Consider the following 17,877-nt stretch of genomic DNA (forward strand, 5'->3'; position numbering starts at 1 on the left):
CCTTCTTGGAGTATCTACTTACTAAAAAAAAAAGTTTCGGTGTACCTGAAATAATCAAGTTTGCAGAAAATGTCTTTGTCTTTAATATAACAGCTGGTATGCCTTCCTAAGGAGGTCCTGCAGACACTGCAGGAGAGACACCGAACATGCCAGCACAGGTCATTCACCTGTGAAGAAGAAGGGGTTAGGATGAGAAGCCATTCTAAAACCACACTTAAGAGTATCCTTCATTGGTTTTCTGTATCAGGCAATTTTAAAAGCTGGCCCCTTAATATTTTAACACATACTCTGAATGTTTCTATCTAAGAGGTGTCATTTACACAAATACGCATCTAGATATATTCTCTTTTAGACCTCAAACAGAAAATCACAGTAGCATATTATACACTTTGTGTTTAATTTTTTAAATACACTTCTGAAAAATTCAGGTTTTTTTTTTTAATTGAACGTCTATTCAGGTTTTTTTTTGTTTGTTTTTTGTTTTGTTTTGTTATCGAATGTCCATGAACACAGGGAAAATTTTAGCCACTTTAAAATCCTACATACTGGTTTTATATTTTTTTCCTTGACCAAATTCTTCCCACCATGAAACATGGTAGCTAAAGAATTCAAGCCACATCCCTTCTCAATCTACTTTTTAGTTAAAGTGAGAAAGAAAATGGAAAAGAAGCTTTGTAAGAAATACTTACCCGTGTAAAGAAGCCAGGCAACCATTTTACTTACAAAACAGAAATTCCTAAGGTAGATTTAAATGTTGATATGGCCAAAGCCCTGGCTCCTGTCTAACATTAAATAATCAAAACATAAAGCATTGGTAACCCTACTTTAATGATATGGTTACTAGAGGAAAAAAATAAATCTATTATAAACGGTTCTAAAAAGGCACCCAACTATTTGCCATTTATACTTCAGGAAGTGAGACATTAAACGCTTTAATTTAATTTAATAAATCACAGCACTTTATATACTATATAGGAGCATGAAACATTGTCAAATCAGGGGACAAATCATAAATAGCCTTACCTTAAACTGTTGCTATCATTGTATAAGCGGCACATCTTTAGCCTTCAAAAACGAAGATGTGTATTGAATTGAATTTGCCTGTAATGCAGGCTCCTAAATTTTGCTCTTGTTAAATGGACACAGGAACTAGGCTTATGCTTAATTAAATTTCATTTAAGAGAACGGCAATGATGCAAAAACACCACTTATACTCTACAAATGGATCTAATGCCTAATATAAGAATTAGGAAATTGGAAAAATGGGAAATTGTGAAATACAGCTTTTGCTACACTATTTCATAATACAGACTATCTTGTCCAATGATTCTATCATATTAGCGCTACTGTTCAACATATTTTTCTGTGATATGAAATATAAAAGGTCCTTCGAAGCGGAAGAAAGTTTCACTGGCTTCTAATTACAGTTATGTGTCTCTTTCCAAAGCACTAATGAGAGTATCATTTTAGTGAAATTTTAAGTTTTGGTCTTGCTATAAAAGAACTACATCCTCACCATACAAGAAAACAGGGAAAATAGCAATAGGAAACAATAGGAAAAAAATCTGAGGAAATCGAAATAAAAAAAATTAACAATGGTGAATGCTGTCCTATTAATTAGAGATGCATTTTCTTTCTATTTTTTTCCTCAAACGGGCCCAATTAAGTTAAAGTGTAGAAATACAGGTTTCCTTTAGTATTCCACTGTTTAAGGCCTTCTGCATCTTGATGTTATCCAGGCTCTTTTTTTTTTTTTTTTTTAAAGCAAGGCTAGATGCAGGCTTCAGGGCAGAGTCATGGCCATTCTCTAGTTCCCTAAAGCCAGATGTAACGCCTGGTTTGCCACCTTTCCTCAAAGTTTACTTAAAAAAAAATCTCCTTCATCTTCCATTTCTTTTCCAGAGATGAAAGTAAGGTGAACAGAGAAAATTCTGGCGACTATAAACCTTTCCTGATGGCTAGCATTGATCCAATCTCTGTATGTATACATATATAGGACCAAGCCAGAAAAAAAAATCCCTCAAACGACAGGGCACTGAAGTATCAGATGGGGCAACAGATGCACCTAACTCCTCTCATTTTTTTTTGTTCTAACTCCATTTAACTTGCCTCACAATATGGTGTTTTTCTATATTAAACAGTTATACCCTCAAATATTCTATTAGGTCTAACAATTATTTTTTCACCAGTGACTCAAATTGAATTCAAACTTATCTGGAAGAATAAGCGCACAAAATGGGGGGGGGGGGAGTTAAGAACTCAGTTTTTAAACATAAAGTGTCAAACTTTTGTTAGAACTAGTTTCCTATGTAATAAGCAGCAGCTAGTTTTCTTGTACATACACTAATATGTACAAAAAGGGGTGGTCTAAGACTGTATGTAGAAGACTTCATTGAGAGGACTCTGGTCCTACTACAAAGGAAAGCTTTAAAAGACTCTTCAGATAGATCATTTTATACAATACAAATATAAAACATATAAACATATGTTAACATATAAAAGATGAACACTAGAAATGATTTTATCTATTTCAGAGGATATGTTAAGAGTCACCTTATAATAACTTTTTTCTTTACCCTCTCTGCTGTGTAGTGGATCCATTATAGATCCATCAGAAACATTCTTAAAGATTAAGCTAATTATTGAGAGGGCTCATTGAAAATAAGAAACTAGTTTTGATCCAAAAGATGGTTTTTAAATATCCAAAAAGGCTCAGGTGTGGAAACACTGAAATGGGAATCTTAAGAATACAGACTTAAAGAGAAAGCCAGCTTTAAGAATCAACCACCAATTAAGTAAATTAGTCACTTTTTAAACGTTTTCACCAAAACTCCTTTTGGTGCTTTATCTGGGTTGTATCTACAGGGTATCATTCCAACTCCCCAGATGAAGCAGCTTTGTATGTTGAGGGAGAAATTTAAAGAAACTCACTAATTTGTTTTTTGAATTCATATTCTCCATAATGAATTCTTTTGAAAAACTGGGGTGGGGAGGAGGAGGTGAGGAGAATAGAAAGTGAACTGGTTTGCTACTAAGTCAGTGTAGGAGAGATCATTATTTTAAATAGTGGTTTAAAAAAGCTATTGAAGTTGAAATTCCATGGTATTAGAATTAAGACACAAGGGACTATGATCCTTCATGCAATGACATGGGTAACTAGCCTGCCAGAATTTGTACTCCAAAACTCCCCCACAATATCTTGAGAGAAGTAAAACAAATCAAGACAGACAGTCAACTCTCAAACCACCACTTGAAGCACTTCATCCCAAGCATTTTTCTTTCTTTCTGTTTTGTATAAATTTACATCAATTTCCATTTTTTTTCCACTAAGCACTGGAGATGACATTAAAAAAAAAATCATTGGGTGGCCCTGAAGTATTAAACCTTAATAAGAGGAGGAAGATATTGAAAATGGTTTTCATTTAAATGCTACTATGAACTTTTACTCTGGAAAAGCCTCAGGTTAGTGTAAACAAACATAAGATTGTAAAATATCTATCCAGAAAAGACCCTTTAAGGCACTTGACAGTGGTTCTCACCAAAGGAGACACTGAAAAGGGGAAATCGATCAACATATACAGACCTGGAGTCCTCATAAGCAGGCAGACGTGTGGGTGTTATTGGGGGTGGAGGGACCATAACCCGAGGCTCAGTAAAAATAATCGGGCAGGACCCTGTTTCCAGAATGGGTAAGCGTTTCCCCAGTTCTGTTCCGCTACAAGTAGGTGGCTAACTCCAGCACATCCACCCAGGGTATCGGCACGTCTAGACCAGGATGGGTCACACGCAAGCAGTTTTGCAACAGCGGGTATTCTAAGATTTCTTCTCCCACTCTCCCACCCCATGAGTTGCCCCTGACTGGGCCGTAGTGCTGAGAAAGTCTATATTCTCCAGCGAGAACTTGAGTGGAAAAGAGAGGGAAAATAAACTTTTCTCTTCTCCCAGAGCTCCCGGGGAACCCCGCTGCCCCTGGGCCTCGCGGCTGCGCCCTACCTTGAGAAGGTACTTGTCCACGATCTCCAGGCCGCAGCTGTTGCACACACACTTGCCAGGGGGGCAGACGGAGCCTGAGGCCATGGACCGGGGCGAGGACGACGGGGACAGTGGGGCCGAGGAGGAGCACGAGTCCTCGTCCCCCACTCCCTCGGGGCTCACCTGCAGGAAGCCACGAGGCGCGGTCTCAGGCGGTTCTAGACCCCTCCTTCTCTCCCCGTCCCACAGACCCACGGGGGCTCCCTCACAGCCTCCCCTCCCTTACCCCAAACCACCCCCAGTTCCTGAGGTCCCGCTTCTCGCCCTCTCCCCCCGGGTCCATGCTCCCACCACGCCCCCGCCGGGGCTGCAGGCCACTGACCTCAATGACCTGGGGCGCCTGGCGGCCCTGCGCAGCCCGCCACACCGGCTCAGCTTCTCCCCCCGCCCCAGCACCCCTCTCCACCGGCTCCCCGAGGGGCCAACTGGGCCCGGGGAGGAGTGCGGGGACAGCAGCCCTTCGTCTTTGGGCTGCCTCCCCACGGCCCGGCTCGCCACCATCCGGGTCCCTACCCACTCACCAGTCCCTCTTCCCCGGCGCCTTTCCGAGTCCTCCCGGCCGCCAGGGCTGCAGTCCGCCCGCACTCCTCCGACATGAGCCCCTGGCACTGAGGAGGTGAGGGCGGGGAAGTGGGGAGGAACAGAGACGAGAAGTTCAGAGCCGGCACGTGCGGCCCAGAGCTTCAGCTTCTCCGCACGCGGGGCGGGCTAATGAAGGCCCACGGCGCTCCGGGCCGCACGTGCAGCCGTCTGGGCGCCTGGGCCCGCGCGCGCCTGGCAAGCCGACGCCGACGCAGCCTCGTTTGCAGACAGCGGGCGGCGGCGGCGGCGCAGCCTCAGCGCGCGACTAGGCGGCCACCGGAGCACCAACGGCTCGCCCGGCGCGCTGCCGCGCTCTCGGGGCTCCGGGTCCCCGCGCTTACCGTAGCACGTCGGTTCCCCGCCCCCCTGCCGGGGGTAACAAGTTAATAACAGTCATCCCGGCACAAAGCAGTTTCTTTCTAGACGTCAATCACAGCGGAGCGGGGATCACCCGGCTAAAGGGGGTGCATGGGGGTGGAGTGAAGTGGGAAAGAAGAAAAGAGGATTTGAGGAGGGGGTGGGGGTAGAAACTTGATTTCTTTAATAGCCTCAATTAAAAGAGCAAGACACATATATATTTTTAAAAGGGGGCTTTTTGAATTGGATAGCCCAAAAGGTGAAGAGGTTTAATAGGATACTTGAAAGCTAATTACAGCTGGATTTAAGAAGCCTGGTGTTTGTTCCGATGACAATTTGAATGAAAATGCTTCAGATTAAACCGAGCCAGCAGCTCTTTCGTAAACTTAACAGCAATTAGAGCTGCGAGTGATTTATACTCGTTTCTTTAAGGTGTAAATTGCCACTTATTGCTCGGTAAGTCAACATTTGAGCTACTAAAGGATTATTTTTAGCTAGCGCAAAAAAGCGGGTCGAATAATGGAAAATATCCAGCTGAATTTAATTTGTGTCATTAAAAAAAAAAAAACTCACCCAACCTCGGTCAAAATGTTTTAAAGCAACAACGCGCATTACTCAAGTGTTTCCAAGCCTTTGTAGGAGTTTTGTTCTTAAACGAAAACGCAGCCGCTCTGGGCTTTTTCTGCCTTCGTTTACGGAAACTCTAGCTTGGGGGACGAGGGGGGGTCCCGGAACTCGAACGGCCCACAGTTCTGCATTTCTGTCTCTTCGCTTCCCTCTTTCCGTCACTCTGGTAGCACCAGAAGAGATACTGTCCGGGCCCCCCAGTCCCTCGGGCTCTCCGCCAGGACCCTCGGGTGCGCTCCCTACTCGGGACCCAGCGCCGCAGACACAAAGAGTTTAGGCAGAAGAGCCCCGAGTTCGCCGAGTGTTCCCCGCCAGCGTCGGCGCGAAGACAAAGTCAGCGGTGCCCAGTGCGGGTCCGGCGGAGGCGCTCAAACAGGCTGCAGATGATTTTCAAACCTAAAACGCGAGATACCCCGCGGCTCCTGCCTCCAAAGTGAGGTGAGAGTTTGTCAGTTTCCCCCCATCTACTCGAAGAATCATGTGACTCGAGAGCCCTGGGGTTTGCTTCTTTCGGTTTTTTAAAGTAAAATGGCCTTCCTAGCCCGCCCTAGGATCCCAGAGGCCTTCCTGGAGCCACGTCTGCTTCTATTTCGCTGTGGGGCCGCGGCAGCGCGGACCGCCCTACGGCCGGAGGAGCTCCTTAGGGCCGGCAAGCGTCCGCCGGCGGCTGGGAGCGGGAAGCCGCGCCTGTTCCTTCCCACCCCACAGCCGCCTGGACCTCCAGACTCACTCTCCCGACCGCCCTTTCACCACTGCAAACACAACAAAAGCACGACTCACATGTACCCGAGAGCGCCTTAGGCTTGAGGTTTCGTCTCCCAAATTACGGTCTCCATGGCCTCAGGTTAAGTGAGCTTGTGGGGAGGGGAGGCAATGATTACTGACTAACGCTACTACGTAAGAAAAAAAAAAAAAAACTGCCAGGTTTGAAGATGAGGCCGTTACAGGTAATTTCTGAACCTCATTTAGGAGCGCAAACAGCTCGCGTTTCAAGGAAACTGCGATTCAGCTGGTCTGGCCAGGCGTCGGGTCGCTCACCTTCTCGGGAGGAACTGCCAGCTCCGGCACGTCCTTTTCTTCTAGTTTACACACAAACATCTGCTCGCTTTTCCAATACATGGCACTGCTAGGGCTGCTTATCACATACCAACTCCAGAGGGTCAGAGGCTGTCCGTGTCTGCCGATCTGGCCCGCCTCCCCAGCCCCAGCGCACTAATAAAAGCTGACACCGAGAAGAGAAAGAATGCTACAAGTCTTCGTCCAAAGAGGCCGCTGTGACCGTAACCGCTCTGATGGACTGCTCTTAAGATTGTTTCCCAACTTCATTGAGGTCTGTCCCTCTAGGAAAAGGAAAAAAAAGAGTTTTGTTTTTCCAGAGGGTGGAACCTTACATGAAGGGAGGGAAGAGGGTGTGGGGGGAAAAGTCTTTTCCTGGAGGAATAGCCTCACCTCATTAAGAAAAACCCGCCTTCTCTACAAGTCAAGATCTTTATCAGGACAAGCCAACTTACTCCAGATTTAGTATTAAAGAAGAAGAAGAAAAAAACAAAACAAAACATTGGGAATGGCCTGTTAACTTTTGACTTAAAAAAAAAAAAAAAATCTCCTCTCCGCATTTGCCGTGGCTTTTTGATTCTCACTCCCCAACCAAAACCTAAACAAAGATTCAGGTTACATCTCTTTCTGCAGCAGGCTGAAGGGGAAGCGGAGGTCTGGGTGACTTGAATGTTTCAGTCATTCTCCTGAAACGAGCAGCTCCCCTGTCTAGCTGAGGACAGCGACGGCTCCCTGGAAACCTGGGGGCTGACTTATCTAGAGGTTCGCACTCCCTTTGCGAAAAGTTTTCTCATTAAGATAAAGAAGGAACATCTGAGCAGCACAAAAGCTTATGATTTGCGACTAGATTTGAAATCAAGGCTACAAGAAAGACAAAAAGTATGTTGCTAATAGTATTGCTCTTTCATCTCATGCTACGCAAAATTTAAGCCATAGAAGCGGCCAGCTCCTGCCTCAAATTTTGGCGGCGGGTTTGTTGGGGGGGGAAGGGGGGTGAGAGGGGGGTCTCAGAATACCGTAATTTTGATTAGGATTGGAGGGTGTGTTTGTTTAAATAACTTATTTATGGTACAAATTTTACTTCATTATGTAGTGTACAAAGAGGAATTTGGTAAGGCTAACAATTTTTATTTCCAATTTTCCCTTTTTAAGAAAACAAAGCAAGCTTCTGAAACAGTAATATAAGAATAGGAGTCTCTGTTTCTTAATGGCCTTTAACAAAATCATATGATATTGCTTCGATAAGATATATATGTTTATAATATTATCTCCTTGCCTTATTGTCTAGAAGAGGAAGATCGAAGTGCTCCCGCCCAGACCCGTCAGCAGCAGGCTAGAGGAAGGGCAGTGGGCAAAGACAGGTAGACTTTCCTGTGATGAAGTGAGCCCATGTAACAGCCTGGGACCAAGCAACGACTGCAAATTTAGTTTTTCCTCCATTACATTTTTCTCCCATAAGCACGAGGGTCTCTAGAGCATTTTCCTAACGCCATTGTTTTCTTTACGCACAGCTGCGCCCACGTTAATATTAGCTATCCCCCTGCAGGTCCTCTCTGGGAGCTCTCGCTTAAATTTACGCAGTGGGGGGAGGGGGACGCTATGATTAATCTGTGACCTCTCACAGAATTGAAGGCTTGGGGTGGACCGACTTCTCGAAATGCTAACCTGTGCTTGGAGAACAGAAAGACTTGTGTTTCTCATCAAGTGCAAATATTAGTATTTTTGGAAAAATCCACATAATGCATTTTCCATGAAATAGCATCGGTCTCGAGATGGCTCTTCTGAATGGAAAGAGAGTCGTGTAGAATGTTGACTACCAGGCCGTGTATAGAGCAGGAATGAAAGTGGAATTAAAAATAAAGACCCAATTCGGAGATTTAGTTACAGTTTCTATTCGTGAGGGTCTGCAAAATGAATCTGGGGTACTGTTTGGCTGCTATCCGGGAGAAAAAGTCGCGCGGGTCATTTGGAGATCCGGGGAGAGCTGGAGTTGTTTTTGGAAGTAGGGCGGGGGCGCGGGCGTTTATGCGGTCTTTCCACATACACACCCCCCCACCCCCCCGCCTAATCAGGCGGCTCTCAATCAGGTTTTCAAAATACTAATCTTGATCTAAGAGCTCCTATCGCTGCATAAGTGGAGGAAATGATTCATTTTTAGAGGCTTCTGGGCTTGGGGAAGAAGAATGGTAGTCAGACATAAGAAGACCTAAAAGACTGGTCTGACGGCCGTTTTACTCCTGGCGCCCGGCACGACGCGGACTTTTCCCGCGGGGTAATTGCGCGCACCCAGCCTTGCTCAGTAGGCCTGCGGGTGGTGAGTTTCTGAGTCCCAGGCGGTGTAGGCCTTTGGCTGGAGGTCGTGTGTGGAGGCGGGAGGAGGAGGAGGACGCGCAGGTGTTTGCTATGAATGTCAGGGCTGCGCTTCCCTCTCGTCCTCGACCCAACCACCCTATGACCCCTTGCCAAGGGCAAGCATACCGAGAGGTCATTCCTGCACAGTGGCCCCAACTCCTCGGAGCTCGCGTCACACCTCTTACCCAGGCTCCTCCTCGGCTCCGGAAAAGGAAGCGTTCGCCTGATGCTTTGCAGAGTACCTCTTCCTACGTTAGGTGCTTGTGCTACAAGTCAGGACGCTTTTTGTCTTCGTAATGAGGGTTTTTAGCTCGAACTCCAACTGAGACCAATTTTGGTCGAACAAGGACAGACCAAAAAAACATCATCATGTGTGTCTGCAGGTGGGTGAGGATTCGCCGCGTTGGGGCGGTTCCTACCTACTAACCTGAAATTTCTGGAATGCCACCTCTCCTTAAATGAAAATCTGAGACCTCAAGCCCACCCAGGGGGCAACCAACACCCCTGGAGGGCAGGGCTGTTTGCAAGGGTGGGAGAAAGAAAGCCAGAGAGACTTGGGAGTGCATCCTGTCCCGGGCTTTGCGGTGCCCAGCTAGCTGGGAGGCGCAGGGTGTCTCCCTAAAGCCCGAGGGGGTCAGGGAAGGGGTCTGGGTAGAGTCAGGCCTTGACTGGAGGTCCAGGGCTGGAGAGCTGGAACACCAACCCGCTCTGACCCCCGCAGCTTCCACTCACGGCGAAGAGCTGCCTAATTGGGCTACGAGCAGCTGCGAAATTTGTAATCGCCTAATAAGCCTTCCACCTCGGTAATTCTTATCCAAAGGCGTAAAACTGATATTTTCACACTCGGCTTGCACCACAGGAGCCGTTTATAAACATCCTTCATCAGTGGGATGAAATTAAGCCTGCATTGACAAGAGGTCTCTGGAACTCGATATTTAAAAGCAATAGATCCGAATTAGCAAATTATTACTTTAAGTAGGGAAAGTCCCCACAAACTTGACTATTGAACCCATTGCCTTTGAGCTCCTCGCGGTGAGTAACCACGTTTGACGGAACTTAACCTGGAGTTTCCGCGGTACTCAAGCAATCTTCGGGATCTCGCTTCCTGAATCCGCGCCCGCCCCGGCTCCCAGCCCTCCCACCAGCCTTTGAGGACGCGCTCGAGTCAGACCTGTGTAGACTTGGGAGAGACGCTACTGGGGCCCGGACGAAAACGCTGTCAAACGAGACGTGTCCAGGACTCCTGGGCCTGCAGGCGCAAAAGCAGCGCCAGCGCTTGGGGCCCTGCACTTTCCCGAGCCGGCGGCTCTCGCTGACCGCACCCCTACCCTCAGGTACCCGCGCCGGGGGTCGGCCAGAGGACTGTCGGAGCGTGGAGGTGGGGAAGACCTCTGCGCCGGTAAGAAGACACAGCTTGTGGGTGATTCTTTTAGTGACCTCTTTACCCGTAAGCGGGAAAGCTCTCAGCCAAGAGCGCTCTGAAACTGCGGAGGTCACACTTGGTTCAGGGTATCCTTTGATTTTTGCCCACCTCGTCTAACCATTATTAATATTGATCTGGAAAGGGGCGGAAAGAAATAGTTTCCAGAGGTTTGTTTCCCCCCCCCCACACACACACAAATTTGCCCAGCTCAGAAGCCCCCTTAGAGATCGCGGAGTGGGAAATACGCTCACCTTGGGACTTACCGGTCCCAGGCTCCTTTTTCAGACCTCGTCACCCAGTTTCCGAGGAAAAGGGAAGGGCACGTTTATTCATGCCAGCGGAGGTCGCCCAAGGGTGGCGAGGGCCTCCGTCTGGGACCCACCAGTCTCTCCCCCACTGCGGGCCGAGGCTGGAGGGGCTTCCCGGCGAGGCTAGCGTGCTCGGCGCGGGACAGCTGGAGTGCACGGTGCTCAGACCCAGCCTCCGCTCTCCGGCCCCGCCGGGAATCTGTTCCGCTGTATGCTGTCGGATGCGCCCGCTGGGGCCGGTTGTCACCAGCAGTTCTAGAAACCCAACAACCAAAAACCGAGTCCTGCTTCCAAGAGGGTTGTACGTGTAGATTCGGTGTTCCTTTTCAGGGGGTGCGCTCGACCCCCTCCTCCCCCTTTCCCTCCTGAGCTCAAGTAAACTCGCCAGGTCCGCAGCGGCAGGAGAGAGCGGAAGTGTTTCTCGCCTGATAGGACGGATGGTAAGAGAGAGGGAATTAGAAGCCATATACAGCCCGAAATTAGGCAGGGCGCAGTCTGGGACGCTCCCGCGCTAAATGCTACTGCGCAAAGCGCAGAAGTCCACTACACTCTTTACTCGTTATGACATTTCCAAGCCGACAATCTCGCCTTAAGCACGCTTGTGGTTTGGAGCTGCTGATTTTATATGCATTTTATCGTTCAGAATGAGCAACAGGGCAGGACCAGCGGAAACCCGATTCTAACCTATTTCTACAGACCTCTGCCCACGCAACTCCGTAAGTGCCAAACTACGAGTTGGAGAGAAACAACAACAACAACTCACTAACTCCCTTCTCCCCGGCGTTTTCCTACACATCCTAGGCCACCAAGCTGATCTAGCTTGGAGCTCACTAATCTAGAAAGAGGACGGAAACCAATCCCCGCAGGCTTCCCGTCCTCCTCTCCCCGCCCCCGCCTCGTTTCCCAGGGATCCCTGAGAGTTAACTAAAACCCAGCAAGGGAGGCAGGAGAGCCAAACTTGATCCGAGTGCAAAAACGTGGGCGCCTGACGGTGTTTTTTGGGTGGAGTGGGGAGGGGTAGTGGTGGCAGGGAGCTGTGTGAGCCTACCATTCGCAGGCGTCGATCCGGTTTTGATAAGAGAACTTGCAGCTCCGGTGGTTAGCCAGTGTGAGTGCACCCATACAAGCCCACGCAGTTCTACCCGCAACCTCAGTGTCTCCCCCGGCAACACTTCCATGTCCCATTGTTGCTTATCAGATGTATCTTGTAAAATGATAATTTTTTAAAAGCCTGAGGAATAATCTTGAGCCATAATTTTTCAACTTAAATAACTTTTTATATGGATTTCTGCCACGGGAGATTGGTTCTTGCAATTGTGGCAGTGTTTTCTTCCTCTCCTCCCCTTCTCCCTTCCTCCTTCCCTGCCTGCCTGCCTGCCTTCATGGGAGATCAGGGTTTAAAAAAATAATAAAAAATAAAAAACAAATAAAAATAAAAAAATAAAACACCATTGTAAAGCAATTATACTCCAATAAAGATGTTAAAAAAATAAAAATAAAAATAAAAAGAGCTAGGCAATGTGTTATACTAAGAGCACGGTTTTTGAAGTTAGTCAAACCTGTACTGGATTTTCGAGTAATTTATTTAACAACTTAACAACTTGGTTTTCTCATCAGTAAAATGGGGATGACAGCACTAATGATGTTGAATGTGTACACCGACAGACACAGTAGATTCTCAATGAATGCAATCTTCTTCCTCTCCTCCGCGTCTTCCTTCGCCACCCTACAGATGTCCAGAAGCAGAGGCGTCACCAAAGGCTTCATTCCCCAGGTGAAGCGGACAGGCCATGCTCCTCAGCACCGACCTTGATTCCAGCTGACCATTTCGAGTAGTTCACCTGATCTGGTCGCCAGTGCCGGAGGAGCCTCTCAGTGCTGCAGGGCCTCTGGAGAAGAACGCACAGCTGCGAGCCACCTCTAACCGTGGCATCTCGGCCCGAGGACGCACCCGAACAACTTTTCCTCCCCTGCTTTATTTGGGGGTTAATCTGGCGCATTTAAATGCTTGGCACCCTGCCTTCTGTCAGTTTGTGCAAACTTCTGAATATTGTGAAAGTGGCAGTACTCATAGCTGTTGCTCTTTGTCAAACGCCCCACTGGCGCCGAGGAGCATAATCTGTACTTCAGTAACTTGCCTAAGGCCATTATACCAGGCTGAGTCGGAATTCGAACCCAGACGCCGTATGCTAAGGCCCGACTTTCCTTCTTTTTTGAAAGCCCGCGTCTTAACCATTCCGCTATGTTGTCCTCTTTGGGATGAGTTCGGAAAAGGACAATTTCATTCAATGGATTCATCCACCCCAACTGCAGATGGTTTTTTACGTAGTCCAGTTGACCTGGGTTGCGGCTCCAGTGCAGGTGGTCCACCTGCCAGCCGCTTGCCCCTGCCCGCTTCCGGCTGAGTTGCAGTTAGCGGGCATCCGGCGGGAAAGAGCTCCCTAGCCCCCACCTTTACTCTGCGGTGCCGAGGTTTAAAAGCACAGAATGGTTTGGAGTGTCTAATAAGCCAACCGCAAAGGGGAAAAAGGAGTCGAGCTTTTAAATCGGTGGTAAAATCTTTCTCCTTTTCTTTGCAAATTACAGAATCCGATGACTAATCATCAGCCAGTGGATCAAAACCCGGATTGAACAAGTGACCACAGCTCTCCGTACCTCCTGCGGTGCAAAGGCCAGCGCCCACTTCCGGAACTTTCCTTTGGACTTCCACTAAAGTGGAGTCTGCAGAAGCCTCGGTGCCCAGCTCCGGCTCTGCAAAGGTCATCTCGCCGCACCCTCTATCACTACTCCGGAGAAGTCCTTAGAAATAGATTTCCCCGAAACAAACAGGTGAATAAAGTCGACCCCAACAGATCTTACGCAGCTCCAGGCTTCAGGCACTCCAGAGGCAGTGTGCTGTTCTGACTCTCTGGAACCTAGTTCAGTGTCTGGCACCAGGCAATAAAGGATGGCTTTTTGAATGAGGAAAAACTATGTGCTGGTAGTACAGAGGGTCTCACGCCTTTCTCTGTATTGGTAGTTCTAGCTTCCTATTTCTTTACATTGGCACCTTCTTGCCCAGGACCCAAAATCTTTTAATCCCTTAAATCGAAGCGAGGAAGGGCACAGATATTCTGAAAATTTAAATTGAGGGATTTGCCGGGCTCCACTTTTCTTCTAGGGAGAGCGTCTTATAATGGTTCATTTTGCACCTTAACTGTCCTTCAGACCTCAGTGTTTGCAATTGGAAGCCTACTCTGGGTGCCTCAGAGACCATCCAGGTCTGAGCCTCAGTTATAGAGGAGGATGCTAACGGGATTAGGAGTTGGAACATATTGGACCCCAGAAGCCCGGGTAAGCCTCCATGGACTCACTCTGACTGCACACATGGAAATGCTGTGTGTGTTGGCCTGACATAAGTTGACATAAGTTTTGGCTTGCTCCAGGGCAAAAAGGGAGCCTGTGGTGGACAGTCAGGATGGGAGCTGAGGTCACTGAGAGCCAGATGCTGATGCTGTCAGGCTTCCCTGGCTTGGAAAGGAGATGCACCCCTGTTTACAGTTTGCAAAATTACAGAAGAAGGTGGAGGAGAGGTGCAGGCAATGGATAGTCTTAAGCTAGGTAGATCCCCCTCTCTGCGTCACCCAACCCGTCTCAAGCAAGGACCGCTCCAGAGCACGAACAGTAGCCATGGGACTCTGCAACTAGGGTCCCGAAGTCCTGGAAAAGGGCTGGAAGAGTTCTCTTGGCCTGGGATGACTGCACCAGCCCCGTGGTGTTGAATTTACTGCGACACCAAGAGGAAGGCACTAGGGCTTTATCTTGAAGACTGGGGTCTCTTGGTAGACGCACCAAGAAGGTTTGCAAACTCAGCCACAGCCGCTGCAGGCAAAGAAACATGGGGGGAAAAAAATCCCTTTAAAAGAGTGTAATCCCTTCTCATTTCCTTCAAATAGCCGCCCCTTCCTCTGGAGGGACTCAGAGCAGCGTTTTTTAAAAGGGCACCTACATGTTGCACTACCTTTCAGGAATAACGCCTTGACCTGCTCAGCACTTAGTTTACCTTTATTATTGCTTTTGAGTTTCAAAGTCACCCAAAACAATAAGCAGCTGTTTCTGGTGAAGGTTTAAATAAATACAATGCCTTTTCAAGGTTTCTTCCTCCTCCTCCTTTCAAAATACTTGTGCCCTAATAATTAATTTTAGGGATATTATGGAAGAAACCTCTCGCATTATAAAACATACATGGACTGATCTGGAAGTCTGTCTTTTAAAGGTCAGGGTGCAAAAAAATTAGGCAGTTAATAAACTAAGCCACAATTCCTGTTTCTTTACACGGTCCCCCATCCCCAGCCAGGCCGAGATATCTTTTTTCCTAAAAAGGCTTTGTATTTTTAGAGACGAATATGTGCATGTATGTAGATACTCTTCTATAATAAGAAATACCATTTACTGTTTAGCTTCACCTAGATTTCACATATGTTGTCACGTATATTCCTCACAATCATCAAGGAGGTAGATATTATTATGCCCAGTTCACAGGCGGCGAGCCTAAAGCTCAGAGAGGAGACTCAGGTTCTCAAGGCAAATTAGCAAGAGTCGGGATGCAAACCGATTCCAAGGTCTTAACCATTGTACTATATATAAAGGATATTTGGTGAGCCTGGCAGAGTATGAAGCCAAGTGCCCCCTTCTGGCTGATTGGAAGTGTGGCTCCTCCCTTGCTTCTGGAGTCCCAGAAGCCTGAATTCTCTTAGGAGCTGGCGGGGCGAGAGGGGGACGGCAAGGCTTGAGGAGCCCGACTGCCGCCGCTGTCAGTTACTTAGGGCTCAGAAGCGTGCGTGGAGCCCGAGGGGGGAGGGGAGGAAGGGCTAAAGGGGCGGGAAGCTGCCGGGGGAGGGGAAGGAGGTAGCTCTCACGCTGGGCGAACACTTTCTCATTGCCAGGTCGTAAATATTGTTGCATTTCCTTGGTAACCCCCAAGCCCAAGGCGCAGGCCTGCAGGCAGCCTCCCGAGGGGGCTGAGGCCCTTCCCCGCCGGCACCGGCCTGGGCCGGCTCGGCCGGCGCCTGCCTTCGGAGGCGACCTCCCCAGAACGGCCCTGGAGCCCCGCAGGTCCTCGCGGCGTTCGGGCCGTGGTCCCCAGCCCCTTGGCCTTGGTCAGAGGCAGGCGGCGGCCCCGGGGCAGGCCGGGAACGTCCCGGCCGCGCGGTGCACCCCGGGAGGCTCCGAGGCGGCGCAAGCAGGGAGGGCGACGAGGGCGAGTGCCCCAGCGACGTGCCCCGGTCCCAAAGCAGGCGGGGACCCTGCGTGAACCCCCACATCACTAATCCAAGCTCCGGGAGAATGCGGGAGGAGGGTGGCCCCGGCTCCGAGCGCCCGAATGCCCACCCCAGGCCAGGCTCTGAAGTCAGGCTGGTCGCCCTGGTGGGTTTGACCACCGCCTTCCTCGCGCCCTTTTCCGTGGGCGACCATAGGGCGGAAGCTTTGGTTTCAAATGCGAAACATTCGTCTCCTGGAATCAGATCTGGATTCCAGAGGATGTTAAAACTTTTCTTTCCCGAAAAAGTCAGCGCCTGGAGGAGACCCAAGGCCCAAGGCCTTCTGCCCCTCAGCTGTATCTGCCCGTAAATAGGTAGGTAATTCTTATTCAACCCTTCCAACCCCCAGAGGGCACATCTTAGCATCTCACAGAAAGCTGTTACAGAGGAGGAAAAAACCTAGAATCCAAGCCTGCAACAAACCAGGCCGTGGGGCGAGGCCCGACTAGGTCAGAACAACGTGTGCCTGAACTGATCAGTAAAGTGGACAGGCTCGAAATGTCCGAGTCGGGAATGCAGGCTGGGTCGGGAATGCAGGCTGTCTCGGGACAGACGACCAGAGAGTCGCGTCGTGGACTGGTTTTCCTCCAGGCATGGCGTCTACGCAGGCAGGCCAAGGCCCTGGTGATCTAGGCCCTAGGACTTTGAACCTGACCTGCGTTTGGGAGGGGCAGGTTCTGGCCTCAGGGAGAGCGTTTCTAGGGATTCGAGTTTCTTCTCCTTGGTCTTAGTTTCTGTGCCAGCCATAGACGCTTGGCCCTTGGTACTTTTAATACTGCTGTGCCATGCTTGGGCAAATACTTGTAACTGAGCAGGCACTTGTGTATAGCTCTGATAAAAGGTGTTTGTGTGTGTGTGTGTGTGTGAGAGAGAGAGAGAGAGGGAGGGAGGGTGAGAGAGAGAGGGAGGGACGGCGGGGGGTGGGGGAGAGAGATTTTTCTGGGCTGATGAGAATATTTGCAGTTCCAAATGATGGATAGGGACTCTTAGATCCTCTAAATTTCCTAGGTTAATGCAAAAACCTATTTCCTTTTTATATGATCACTTTTTAAAAACATGCATGAAAAATTATATTCTTAATTTCGGCCACCCTGTTAGAGGTTTAATACCAACCATAAGAGGAAGCCAAAGGGAAAATATTTGTATGCCTACCTTGCTCTGGAAAAATATCAGTAGCGTTTCTTATTTGACAAGGAAATGCGTTTGCTCACTCTTTTTCTTTCCCTTTCTTTTTCAGTTGGCACAGGGATCGTTTTTATTATATATCCCATGTTTATTGTTTCTGTTTGGTACTTTGGTCATTTGCAGCACATCTGTTTCTGATATTGGTCTTGTGTTAAGCACACACTATTGTGTTAGTAAGATTTTACACCATCTGTTTTAGAAAATTCTTGCCAGTGCTATTTGATGCCCAGTTGAACTTTAGCCAAACTTCTTCATTTTATAATGTTCTCTCAGTCCTGAGCATATATATAATAAACTTTAATGAAATTATGCTTTTATAGTTGCTGACAGACATCAGAAACACATATGCCCAGGTCAACAGCAGTTTAGCTAAATGTTAGATAGGAGGAACAATATTAAGGTAGTAAAGATGTTGAAAAAGAAAAATATTTAGAAATAAAACTATTAAATTTAGATCAAATAATCATCCAAATAAACAACTGCTACACACACGCACACACACACACATACACACACACACACATAGACACACACAAGAATTTTGATGTGGCTATTGGGAGTTAATGTGTATTTCTGATGATTTATGTATTTCTTCATTATATATATTAAACTTGGCAATTTGTATTTTTGACGTTATTCCCAAGGGTGTAACAAC

At 48.1% G+C, this 17,877-nt stretch overlaps 1 protein-coding gene across 1 annotated transcript in view; it reads right to left on the reverse strand.

The window, feature by feature from the left end:
* LHX8 (LIM homeobox 8) overlaps positions 1–6,726 on the reverse strand; it is a 38,687-nt gene extending 31,961 nt beyond the window's left edge. Inside the window, exons 1-4 of the mRNA XM_082356066.1 lie at positions 6,637–6,726; positions 4,554–4,640; positions 3,994–4,155; positions 46–167 (exon numbers count right to left, since the gene is read on the reverse strand). Of these exons, the coding sequence (XP_082212192.1) occupies positions 46–167; positions 3,994–4,155; positions 4,554–4,640; positions 6,637–6,717 (452 nt within the window). The 5' untranslated portion in view covers positions 6,718–6,726. The remainder of the gene's footprint in view (positions 1–45; positions 168–3,993; positions 4,156–4,553; positions 4,641–6,636) is intronic.
* Positions 6,727–17,877: the final 11,151 nt, after the last annotated feature.

Source organism: Balaenoptera borealis (genome assembly GCF_965194805.1).
Source record: "Balaenoptera borealis genome assembly, chromosome: 1".
NCBI classification, from domain to species: Eukaryota; Metazoa; Chordata; class Mammalia; order Artiodactyla; family Balaenopteridae; genus Balaenoptera; species Balaenoptera borealis.